Here is a 13,552-nt window from a genome sequence, read left to right as displayed (position 1 = left end):
GATTCTGTTTTTTATCAGTGACTTAGATAGAAGTCTCAGATAGCATGATAATCAGATCTACAGAAGAGAGTTTTCTAAATTGTTCCTATTTGTCATTGTCTATGTCTGTCTATTTATCTATCTATGTATCTATGTATCTATGTATCTATCATCTATCTATTTCCTTCTTTGGTACTCATGGTACTCAACTAAGTTGTATTAGTGTTAAAGTGTTTATATATACTCCCCAAACTTCAACTGATCGATGTCCCCCAAATAGTTATAAAATTGCACAGCATCCCTTGTAACTAACTCTCCTAAAAAAGGATGGTAAGGAATAATCCATGGCAATTTTGAACCAAGAAAATGCCCTAAAATACTACTGTTTTAAATGGGAGCAATAATAATGTATTCTGACATACTGAAATTTTCTCAAATACAATTTGTTTGTTTTTAAAGGTCAAACACCCAGCAATCTGTAAATGAAAAAATGATTTAAGGTTTTCTTGGGGCAAATTAGACCGTGTTACCCTTGATTAATAATAACACATCACCACACTTAGTAGTGTTTTTTTTCCTTTTTCAGGAATTGAACTAATTCTTTCTAAAGATATTCAAGACTACAATAATTAAATTGCAAGATACTTAAAAGAACTTATGAAAAACTTGGCTCTCAAAAAACTTTTGAAGAATCCTGGAGAAAGCACTGGAAGACTGATGAAGGAGAAGTGTTTCAACTTTCCAAAAAGATATAGTGTGAAAATTACAGTCCAGTGACTTCTAACTCCAAGGAAAATTACAAATAACTTAATTTTTAGAACTCAGTTTACATTTACTAAGAAGTAATGATAATTAACTTTGTTTTGTATAAAACTATTAGATTGGTCAATAAAGAAAATACTTCAGACACCCTATATCTGAAGTTTAACAAGAAGAGAGTAATGTGGACTGAATAATAAAGTTTTTACATAGGTAGCCAGTTGAAGGACTACAGTTAAAGTACATTGAATAATGAATAACTTAATGTTCCAGAAAAAAAGAGAGGGAGTCATTGGTGGAAAGCCCTAGAGTTGAGTTTTTGACTCTGCTTTGTTCAGAAGTTTTATTAATAACTTGGATAAAAGACTCAGATAGCATGCTGATCTGCAGTTAACAAAAAAAAAGAGTTAATATATTAGATATGAGAGTTAAGCTCAAAAAAAGATCTCAGTGGGCTAGAAGGGGTGTACTGAAACTGACAAAGTCATATTGAATAGAAATAAATGTCTTGTAATTAGAGATAATGGACTAGAGTTTTATAATAAAATATACATTTCTTAGGCATGATTGGTGTGCTTCATTGGTCTACTTGATTGTAGTTATTTTTTTAGTACTCTGTAAAATTTGATATGCATTAAAAAACTACCCAAAAGAAGTTTCATATGAAATCCTCTTTTTTTAGCCATCTGAGCATAGTAAAATGTTCATGTTTGTTATGATTAAGTTTAAAATGATTTTAAAAATGGAAACAATCAAGGATACAGAAAACTTGACAGTTATTTTCCTACAAATATCCTGAGTTCACTTTATTGTAACCTCACTAGTTGTTGAATGTGATGTGGCTGTCAACAAAAGGTGATGTCATTTTATACTTCAGTAATTCAGTGAAGGCATGATTTCATCACCATCTCCTTCTATTGATATATATGGCAAAACAGTTGTGATTTTCTTACATTATGTAATTTGCCTTTGTCCTTCTAAGAATCCTTCATGGATGATTTCTCCCATTGTCTTTTTTTTAGGCATCCTGGAGAGCTACTTCTTAAGGGTATACTATGGAGGATCACAAGTCAGGTTAGATATCCTCTACTGCAATCTTAGACTTCATTAAGAGAAATGAAATGTCAGTATAAGAAACATTAGACTTCTATTCTATATTAATCCAATTTTGTTTGGAGCATTTGCTTCAGTTCTGGGTTCCATAGTTTTAAAAAGCACACAGTATTTGGTAATGAGTAAGAAATAGAGTTGTGGATCAGAGGAATAGGTTAGGTATACTATATATACTACATACATACATACATACATACATACATATATATATATATATATATATATAATATGTGAATATAAACTCCTTGTTTTCTGTCAAATGCAGATTTGAAGATCATGCTCTTTGAGTCTTTTATCCAAGTTATTAATAAAAATTCTGAACAAAGCAGAGTCAAAGAGCCAACTCTATACAAGATAATGCAAAGATTATAGTTTATTTTTTTTTTAGATTTTGCAAGGCAATGGGGTTAAGTGGCTTGCCCAAGGCCACATGACTAGGTAATTATTAAGTGTCTGAGGCCAGATTTGAACTCATGTACTCCTGACTCCAAGGCCAGTGCTCTATCCACTGCACCACCTAGCCACCCCCAAAGATTCTAGTTTCTACAGTAAGAACCTATTAGTTGACACAATGTCTGGGAAAACTGAAAAAGAATATGGAATAAACTAGGCAAAAACCAAAATCTTACACCCTCTATGAAGAGAAGGTAGAAATGGGTATACATCTTGAGAGCAAGTATTGTCAGATTTTTCAATTTTTATCACTTGTGTTTGAACATTTAATAAATGATTTCCCAAGGCAAAGAGTTCAAAATTGAAAGGACACCCATCATTTGGGGAATGGTTGAACAAGTTATGGTGTATGAATGTTATGGAGTACTATTGTTCTATAAAAAAAAATGAATCATTGGACTTTAGAGAAGCATGAAAAACATTAAATGAGTTGATGTTGAGCAAAGGAAGCAGAACATTGTACACATTATCAGCAATATTATGAGTATTGGTCAACTATGAGTTGGTCAGCTGTGATGGATACAGCTCTTCTTGGCAAATCAGAGATCAAGGATAACCCTGGGAGACCCAATATGATCAATGTCATCGACATCCGGAGGAAAAAACAAAACAAAACCTCAAAATCTGAAAGTATGCTATATTAACTTTTTAAAAACTTATGTGTTTCCTTCCCTATTGCATGGTTCTCTTTCTTTGCCACTAGTCCTAATTCCTCCTACACAAAATGACTAATGTGTAAATATATCATACAGAAATGTCCATGTACAACTTTTACCAGACTTTTAGCTGCCAAGGAGAGAGAGGAGTGTAATGAGGGTGGTAGAAAAATGTGTAACTTATAAAATTGCAAATGGATGATTGTTGGAAAACTACCAAAGCATATAACTGGAAAAAATAAAATATCAATGTAATTTAAAAAAAATTTTTAAATGATTTTTCATTAGATCCCAGGCAGCAAAACTAAGATCCAATAGTTAGACATCAGTCACCAGTGAATCAAGCAACCATAAAGATGATACTATCCAACCCCTTCCCCCTTTTACAAATGAGGAAATGAAAGTGTTAAAAATGGAAAAATTAGATGGATTTAACCAGTCATTTAATTAGTTAATATTACATGAATGGATATTTTGACTCACTATAAGAAAGGATTTTTTTTCTTTTTAAAAGAGTAGTCCCAAAATGGAATAGATTGACTTTGTGAGGTAGTGAGATCCTCATTACTGAAAATGTAGACATTATTGAACAGCTACTTATCAAGGATATTTTGTAATGCATTTCTGCATGTAACACTGAGGTAACTTTGTACTTTAAGATTTTGTGAAGTTATTATCACAGTCTTTTGAATTATTTTATGCCTTCTTTTTTTTAAAGTTTTTACAAGGCAAATAGAGTTAAGTAGCTTACCCAAGGCCACACAGCTAGGTAATTATTAAGTGTCTGAGGTCGGATTTGAACTCAGGTACTCCTGAAACCAGGGCCAGTGCTCTATCCACTGTGCCACCTAGCTGCCACCTCACTTCATTTTAATTTAAAAAACCAGAAATACTGTACATGTGTAAGAATAAGATTTTAAATGAGGTAAAACCTGGCAAGTAAAATAATACCCCCCCTTAATTCATCAATTCTCTTATCTTACCCTGAGCAAAATATGTTTTGATTGTCTCTAATACTTATATAACATTACCCCTTTATTAACATAGTTTTTTCTATGAACTTCCCAATGTAACACTTTGGTGCTCACTGGAAACCAACATAAAAATGAAAACTAGCAGTCTAGTGTTGAGGAAGTAATGATAAACTATAAGGAGAGACCCAATATGAATTATCTGGCACCAATGCTGACTAGGTACCTAATCTAACTTGCAAGGATGGTAAAGCCTATCCAGTATACATTTCACCAATATAATATGCAATTTACAATATTGTCTGTAAAATGTTCTGCATTGCTAGGACAATTTGCTAAATAAAAGTAGAAGATGGTAAATTCAAAACTTTTCTTGAATATTCCTGAACTGAGGGAGGAGAAAAAGCAGCTGTTTTTGTAAGGGCTATAGCATACTAATGAAGCATCATCAATTTCATTTCTATTGTGATATAATCCAGAATTGATTGGGAAATTTTTCTCTGTTGGTTCAGTGTTGATACCTGTCAGTTGAGCCTCATGATTTGAACAGGAATTAGTTTCTAGAGCCATTGGATGAATCAGAAAAAGCCAAGATACAAATCATGGAAGTGAATAGTGAATGCATTAAATGTAGCAAGATGTCTATCTGGCATATTTTATAGGGTCTCCGATGATTTATTGAATTTAAATTTAGTTCTTTTTTACCCTGGTGAGATTTGGTAACTTATATTCCAGAACGATTTATTAACCATATGATTCAAATTCAGAGCAGCTTGAATGAAAAATACATTTGAGCCTTATTTTTTTTGTCCAGAATTATTCTAATGATATGTTAAGCCAGGAAATTCAGGGTTTCTGTAAATCTGTCCTATACATTTTTATGACTACTAATAACCACTATCCCCTCCAGAGAAATAGGTTTTACAAATTTAACAGAGGGAGAACAGACTAGTCCAAGAACAACCCTATGCGTAGATTAGGTACTTCTTAATTGGTTGAATGAAAATGGAGTTTATTTGGCCCTTGGCATAGAAAATTCACAGAAAGAAGGTGGGGAGAATATTAATAATTACACATGCATACCTTTCCCTTTCCTTTCTGTGCCTTAGGTATTAAAAGACTAGTTCAAAGCTATAAAAATGCCTTAAAGGCAGAATTACTCCAATATCTATCAGAATTTTAATGTCATTTAAAATAATAAGTATCACACATTTAGAACTGCAAGAGATCTTCTTTGAGGTCAAATGATGAAAGACTATCATTTTAGAAATGAGGAAACTGATTCTTATAAGGGACTTTGCCTGAGAACACCTTGGGAGTAAGTGGCAGACTCAGGATTTGGATCTAGGTATTCGAATTCCAAACTCAGCTCCACTTCCCATTATACCATGCTGTCTACATGGTAAGGAATAAGTAAACTAATATGCAGAGTAATAAGTGCAAATTTTAATATTTCCAACAAAAGCAAGAGTTTAAAGTTTTATTGTTTCTACCTTTTCAACCCATATATCTCACACAGTCACCATCCTAGGCCAACCACACTGGAGTATAGCAATAGTGTTCTAATTGTTCTAATTATTTCCAGCTTTCTATCCTGCCTCCATTCAATAGTCTAGGTCCTTTTTTCCCCAAGTATAGATCTGATGAATAACTCTCCTTTCCTCCTCTCCTATTCAACAAATTCCAATTATTTCATATTACTTTTATGATCAAATATAAAATATTTTGACATTTATAAAGTCCTTCCTAATCTGGCCCCTTCCTACTTTTCTGTTCTTTTTGCACTTTTGTTATTGTTCAGGCATTTTTCAGTAGTCAAATTCTTCAAGACCTCATTTGAGTTTGTTTGTTTTTTGGGGCAAAGATACTGGTTTACCATTTCCTTCTCAGCACATTTTACAGATGAGAAAATTGAAGCAAATAGGGGATAAGTGATTTTTATATATTATATATGTACAATTATTTTCATGTTTCATGTTCACCAGAATGTGAATTTGAGAACAAAAACCAGAAGGTTTTTTAGTGAGGAGGGGAGGCAGAGAGAGGTCTTTCTTTGTTCCTTTGGCATTAGCAGAGTAAATGCTTATGGTCTGATTGGCTGACTGTTGTTCAGTTTTGGGGGTTTTTTTTGCATCTGTCCATTATCACCATTCAATTCAGGTACAGATCATAGAACCCAAGAGTTGTTATTTCAGAACTGATCCAATTCTAACAATCCCTTCTAAGTCATTTCATGTCTCAGGGTATCAGTTTTCTTATCTGTAAAATGAAAGAGCTGAAGAGTATGACCCCTTTGGTCCCTAGTCATTCTATGATACTCTAAACCCCTAGAGTATTTTACTTCTCTATTAAAACACATATTTTTGTTATCCTATAGTTATTTATACATATATATTATCGTGTAAAATATTACCGTTTCACATAATTTTGTATTTTGTAACAATTTGTGCTGATATCCATTCTCCTGCTAGGCTATAAGCTCCTTATTATCTGTCAATGAGGTGATATAATGAATGATGTACATAAAATGGACATAATGGACATAAATAATGTGTATAATATATATATATATATATATATAATATATATATATATATGTATAAAACTCTCAGTGAGGGTTCCTTATTCACCCACTAGTTGTTTTTTATTTATCAATGAGATTATATATGTAAAACACTTCACAGTATTTAAAATATGACATAGATGTAAGCTATATCTAACTTCCCTTCCCTATCAGTATCTAGCACAATGCTTTGCCTACAATAAAGATTTTTTACTTAAGAAAGATTTTTTGTATTGTACAAGATTATGACATTTTTGAATACTAGGTCTATGTCTTATTTATCTTTGTATGTCTCACAGAATTTAGCACTGTGCCTTATACAAAGTAGATACTCAAAAATGTGAAATGAATGAATAGATGAATGAATAAATGAATCAAAACTCTCATCTTTACTTGTGGCAGTCAGGAGAGGTTATTCACCTTTGTTATTTATACAAAGACTTGAATTCACAATAAAGATTCAAATAGTGTTTTTACTAGATATTGATATTTAGTTCTATAAGAATATACTAGGAGTAGATGGGCAGAGCCATGGAATAACTATCTGATAAGGAGACACAGCAAAATCCTTTAGGGATCACAGATATTTTGGCTCTTGCTTGCTACTTCCCTTGGCATGTCAATGAACTACTGAACACTTTTCATATTGTGTGATATGGTATATATCTTTCAGAACTGAACAAGTCAGTTAAAATTATACATCTTTCATTGTAAGTCTCACAGAAACTAAAATCCATCTTTGAATAGAAAGGATTTATAGACCACAGGCACAAGTCAGTATTCCCTATGAGGGGAAAAATGTGGTGAAGCAGAAAGCACGAGGGACTTAAAGACAGCTAGAAATAAGTTCAGATTCAGACTCAGACACTTATTAGTCATTTATACCTATGCAAGTTACTTAACAGCTACTTTACAGAGTTTTGTGAGAATTAAGTGATTTTGTTAAATTCTAATTTCCACATAAATATGCATTCTTCTTCTTTTTCATATCCTTCCATATTTCTAAGTCTATTGGAATTTTTGAATGTCCTACTGTCACTTAGCCTTGACATATCCAACACTGAACCCATCATCTTCTCTCCTAGAGTAGTTTTCATTCCCAGTTTCTGTATTCTATAGAACTATTTGTCCATCTCTAGAACAGAAATCTTGGAATTATCTTTAAAGTTTTAGTTTCTTTCATGTCACATATAAGATTAGCCCCCAAATTCTAATATTACTTTTTTAAAACTGTTCTTTAATAATAAAACAAAACTGCCTCTTGAATGTATTCTTTCTTTTCCATTCTCCTTGCCAAGACTTCTTGTAATGGTCCTCATCTCTTTATACCTAGATTCCTGTAATAGCTTCCTACATGATCTGACTCTATTCCCTCCTATTCATTCTATATTTCACAGCCCCCCTAATATTTCTAGAGCTCAGGCAACACTTGTTGAGTTAATATTATTCTCTTGTCCAAGATCTCACTTGAGCCATATCAAATCCAGACTGTTCTCCTTCTTTTTCTAGACTATGCCTCAAGTTAGGTAACTGATCCAAATTTACCTTCTTATTACTCCTCCACAAACCCCTTTTATTCTATTCAGATCACTGGTATCACTGATACCCATATAAGCTGTGTTCTAATAAGCAAGCATATTTAAATGTCTGTGTGCTAAATACTAGGAATACCCTATAAAGGTGAGACAGCTCCTACCCTTAAGGAGATTATTTTTCTAACAATACAATAGGCACAATGCAGGAAGTGGTGACCAGTGGAGGAAATTTGGAGTTAGGAAATCAGCAGTCATGGTTGGAGCTAAAGGACCAAAGATTTTCATACCTTTTCCAGGAGCAAAAGTATTATTTATTTGATTATTTCTAGAGTAAAAAATGGAAAATTGAAGGGAGAGGGGAGCTGTGTACATGTGCCAATATATGAAGATAAAGTAGAGATCTAGTTAAACCATTTTAGGAAAATCTAAGTCAGCAGCACTTTCATCTAGGGAAATCATGGAAGACTTCATAGAAGTTTCAGGTGAACTGATTCTTGAAGACAAAGATTTTGCCAGGAAAAAATGAAAGGGAAGTTCATTCTAATCACATGAGACAACCTGTAAAAATGCATGGAAGTAGGGAATGGAATAAAAACTGTGGAGAATGACTTGTAGTATACTCTGATTGGAATATAGAATTCATGAAGACAGGAATATGAAATGGAACCTGGACATATATGTTAGTGTTCAGTTATTTTTTCCATGATGTCTGACTCTTTGGTTGAGAATAAATGTAGAAAGTGTTAATTGCCAGGAGGGGAAATCTGTATTTTATCCTGTAGGGGTATAGATTGGGAAACAGGAAGCCGCTGATAGTTTTTGAAAAGCTGAGTAATATAATATGCATTCAGACTTGCATATTAAGAACATTGCTTTGGCAGTTGTGAGAAAAAAGGGGGAGAAACTGCAGGCAGGAGACCAATTAGAATATTATCACAAAAGTCCAAATGAAATAGTAATAAGAAGCAGACTCAGGATACTGACAGTTGGTATTAAGGAAACAAAAACAGAATTATGGGAGGGATGTTGTGATGATAAAAGTGTCAGAAAATGAACATCTAATTTTTTTGTCTGGGGAAGTTGTGGGATCAGAGTTCAGAATGACTGAATAAATCTATATGGCTGAGAGGATGGAGGTGCCATCAATACAGACTGGGAAACTGTTGAATTAAATGAATTATGTGTTATCATTACCTGAAAGTTAATCATCCATTTTTATTCATTATGCAATAGCAAAAGACTAACCAGTAAACTGTTTTCATTCCCCATCTTGTGTTATAGCATCAAGTTCAAATGCATCTGAACTTAGGTATAAAACAAAACAAAACTGAACACAGGAGCTATCAGCTAAATAAATTGTGAGAATCATTGCTATTATGATGAGACATCAGTTCAACTTACCATCTTGCTGATTGCTTTCTCTTTGTTTTCCTCCTTTTTCAGTTCTCTTCCCAAATGTTCACAGGAACTATCCTCATTAAAAGCATGTTTCTCCTCCATAAATCCAAGTGTCTTTTGTTTGCCATGGGGGACTTCTCTTGTTTGAATGTCTTTAAAAAATGTTTCTAAGAATGGCAGCTGTGGGAATGCTTTATCATTCCTCTCCACTACTTCCTTCACAAATTCATATGAAGAAGTTTCTGTATCAATGATTCCACAGATGTGGAGATCACTGTCAATGGCAGGGGTTAAACATTCATTGTTGAAAAAAGTGATTGTGCAGGGTTTTTGTTTAATGACATATATTTCAGGAACAATTTCTGATTTACCATCAGATCTCTCTTTTGGAGGATGTAATGAGGGGCATAGCTTGAGAGGAAAAATATAATCTTCAACTTTAGCTGAAGTAGAATACAGTGAATCCCTAAAGAAATGTTTTTTAGGCTCGTTAGTAATACTCAGGTAGTCAGGTCCCTTAATATATGTTGAGGGCGATTCATTTTGCTTTGGTATTTGTGGAATAAAGCAAAGGTCCTTTGGGTGAGATTCAGATCCCCAGGGAATGATAGCTACCCCAAGATGGTTAGCTGATCCTCCAGTCTTTGTGTCTTTTGATGGCTCTGGATTCTTGGTAAGCATAGAAAAAGAGGGTACCTGCTTCTCTTCAACAAACTTAGCTTCCATTCCAATGAATTTCATCCATTAGATTCTGGCACCTTGGATAGTGTTATTCCTGGTTGGCTTGGTAATTGTAATTATTCATATTATATCCTATCACCATTACCAAATTCTGGAACTCCTTGCACAATAAAAAAAGGTCTTCTTTCTCTGAAATTAAAAATTGCATATTTAATTTATTTTCAGGTTATTGTTGTTTTGAAAGTAATGTTCATATTTATAATTCAAAATTAATTATAATAAAGATTATAATTAGTCACAATGCCCATATTTGAAGCAGGTTAAAAACTACTAATTATATGACTCAGGAATTGTATTCTAACTTTCTAATGTGAACATGGACCTTCTAACCTTGACATTTTTCTACAAGGCCATGAACTTGACTTCATTTCTAACTAATAGTTTCTCTGCATACAAAATCACTAAGAAACACAACAAACCCTAATCTCTATACTCTTATCAAAATTCCATTCTATAAGTATTTAATAAACAGACTGTTATGTATCTACTTTGCACCTTATATAGACATAACTACACAGCCAAGAAATGAGATGTGTCCTGACCTGTACTTTGGCTTCAGCAGAGAGCAGCTTGTCCCAGCAAAAACTATGATGATTGTTTAATCCATCAGGCAATCTGGAGCTATAATTTCTAGGTGGGAAAATTATGATCACCCACAATTATACTTTTAGCATTAGCCCTTATTGACAGCATATTACCTGCTAAGAACATAAAGAATGCCAGAACTTTTGGCAAGATGACTAAATGAGTGGTCATGTCTAAACCCAGCTCCCCTTTATCACTTCAATACAATAAAAAATGTGCTAAATAAAGAAAATTCAAAAAGAGGGAAAGTTTAAAAAAACAATAGAAAATCAGTAGATGCTTAAGAAATAAGTGCAAAAGAGATCCCAGTATAATTAGCAAGCACTTATGTAAAACATGAGGTTTATAAAGTACTTTCTAAGTATTATCTCATTTTATCCCTATGACAACCTGGGAGGTAGGTATTATTATTCTTTTCATTTTGGAGTTAAGAAATCTGATATAGACAGGGGATAAAGTGCTTAGGGTCACACAACTAATAATCGTCTGAGGTCAGATTTGAACTCAGGTCTTCTCAATTCCAGGACCAGTGCTCTACCCACTGCACACACTTCCAGGATCAGTGCTCTACCCACTGTACACATAGCTGCAATCTTTTTAATGAATTAATAATACAAGGACATGGAAAGCAAGGAAAACTATCCAGAGGAAAAGAATTGAAAAATAATAACTTGACCTCCTGGAATGTGAGTGAAACAACTGTCAGAACCTCTCAAGAGGATAAGACACTCCAGAAAAGAATTAGAGGAGAAATAAGGATTGAAATTTTAAGTGAATTTAGAGCTACTAATGAGGAATTAAAAATGACTAATAAGAACTGAAGATTTGTTGTTGAATTGCTTCAGTTATGTCTACTCTTCAGGACCCCATCTGGGTTGGGGTTTTTTTTTTGTTTTTGGATTTGTTTTGTTTTTTCCTTATCAAAGATACTATAGTGGTTTGCCATGACTTTCTCTAGCTCATTTAACAGATTAGAAAACTGAGATAAACTGGGTTGTGACTTAATCAGTGTCACATAGTCAGTGTCTGAGGACAGATTTGAATTCATGTAGATGAGTCTTCCTGATTCCAATGCTCTATTCATTTGTGCCACTTAAGCTGTTCTAAATTAAGGTTTAGGACAGTGAAAAATCAATGAAGGATTTTTAAGTAGTGGATTTCTGAAAAAGATAATGGTAGAGTCCAAACCCAAAAATTCAGGGCAAAACAAAAAAAAATAGGGTGAAATAAAAAGAGAGCTCAATTGGAAGAGAACTTGAAGACCTTAAAGATGAAATTCAGACAATCTAGATATTATTGACCCTCTTAAAAAGTCTAATGAAACAAAAATCTTGAATACCACATTTTGGAAAATTTTCAAGAAAATTTCCCAGAAGCACTGGGAACAGAAGACTAAGTACAAACTAGTAAATTCCTTAAGAAAGGAATTTCCTCAAGAAAAATCATGGTTTATTCCAGTCAGAAATAATGTGGGATCATAGGGCTAGAGATGAATGAAATAGAGACCAAATAGATCAGGACAATAAGGACCAGGAAGGTTAAGTTACTTATCCAAAGTCACATAAATAGAAAACATTAGAAGAGAGATAGTTTTCAAGGTCCAGAACTTCATTATTGAAGGGAAAAAAAATTGTAAGTAGATAGGAGTAGACAATTCACATTAATGAATAGCATTTTGAATCACAAAGGACTTCTCATCCACAATTAGAAATGAAAGGCAAGGCTGGAATATTCTAAAAAGCACACCAAAATAGCAAAGCCTGAAAAACTGAGCATATATTCTTCATGAGAAATATAATATACTTTCAAAACTTCTTTCTAAGAAAATCAGATATGCATGGAATCTTCTATGTGAAGACTCAGAAATATTACTCAAAAGATATTATTCAAAGCTAAACAAATCAATATAACATGAAATTAGTAGATGATAAATTAATATTTACATACTATAAGGAGCATATAAGGGAATTATTTTGAACTGTGCTGTTATCTAGGCTGGTCAGGAAATTATGAAAAAGAGAATGATAGTAGAATCAAAGGGTCTACAAATGCATCATATCGTGTGTATTAGAAAGAGAGAAGGAGAAAGAAGGGAGTGGATTGTTTTGAGTATCTAACCCTAGTTCTGATTTTTTTTAAGGAAATATTCAGAGTGGGCAGAGTAGAGAGTGGTACTTCTAAATCAATGTAAAAGCTGGGATGATATTCTTTCAAATAGAATAAGTTGTAAGTATCTTATTCTGCCTTTCCATTTAAAAAGCAGTGTAATGAGATTTTACTGGATAAAACAAAGTTAGCAATTATAGCCTTGCATTTTAATGGGTTCAACTTGACAATAAAATGAGAGCAAAATGCAAAATAAAGTAGAAAACAGAACCCAAGAATTTGCTTCAAATAGGCATCATACTTAAAAAATTAAGACAAGGGGCAGCTAGGTGGCACAGTGGCTAGAGTACTGGCCCTGAAGTCAGGAGGACTGGAGTTCAAATTTGACCTCAGAACTTAAAAGTTACTTAGCTGTGTGACCATGGGCAAGTCACTTAACCCCACTGCCTTGCAAAAATTAAAAAAAAAAAGATGAAACCAATTAAAGTGAGGGACTGAAATTGTTTAGATGAAAAAAGCAAGAATTGCAATCATGATTTGGGATAAGACAACATTAAAATAGTTACTTAAGATAGACAAATGGGGCAGTACATTATCAGTAAAGACTCTATGGACAATAAAATAATATCAACATCAAATCTTTTTTTTTCTGGAGGCAGTTGAGTTAAATGACTTGTCTAAGGTCATACAGCT

The 13,552-nt window shown here is 33.3% G+C and overlaps 1 protein-coding gene across 5 annotated transcripts in view; it reads right to left on the bottom strand.

Annotated features, from left to right (window-relative positions):
- Positions 1-13,552, bottom strand: part of STARD13 (StAR related lipid transfer domain containing 13) — a 624,823-nt gene that overhangs the window by 597,837 nt on the left and 13,434 nt on the right. For 4 of the 5 annotated variants that reach the window (XM_074216050.1, XM_074216052.1, XM_074216053.1 and 1 more), the window contains exon 2: positions 9,431-10,297. In XM_074216050.1, the coding sequence (XP_074072151.1) occupies positions 9,431-10,168 (738 nt within the window). In that variant the 5' untranslated portion in view covers positions 10,169-10,297. Of the gene's footprint in view, positions 1-9,430; positions 10,298-10,710; positions 10,812-13,552 lie in introns of those variants that run through there. The other variant, XM_074216051.1, reaches the window with a different exon arrangement.

This window comes from Macrotis lagotis, chromosome 1 (assembly GCF_037893015.1).
Source record: "Macrotis lagotis isolate mMagLag1 chromosome 1, bilby.v1.9.chrom.fasta, whole genome shotgun sequence".
NCBI classification, from domain to species: Eukaryota; Metazoa; Chordata; class Mammalia; order Peramelemorphia; family Peramelidae; genus Macrotis; species Macrotis lagotis.
The sequence above is the reverse complement of the archived record's forward strand: the minus strand, read 5'-3'. Positions and strand labels throughout refer to the sequence as shown.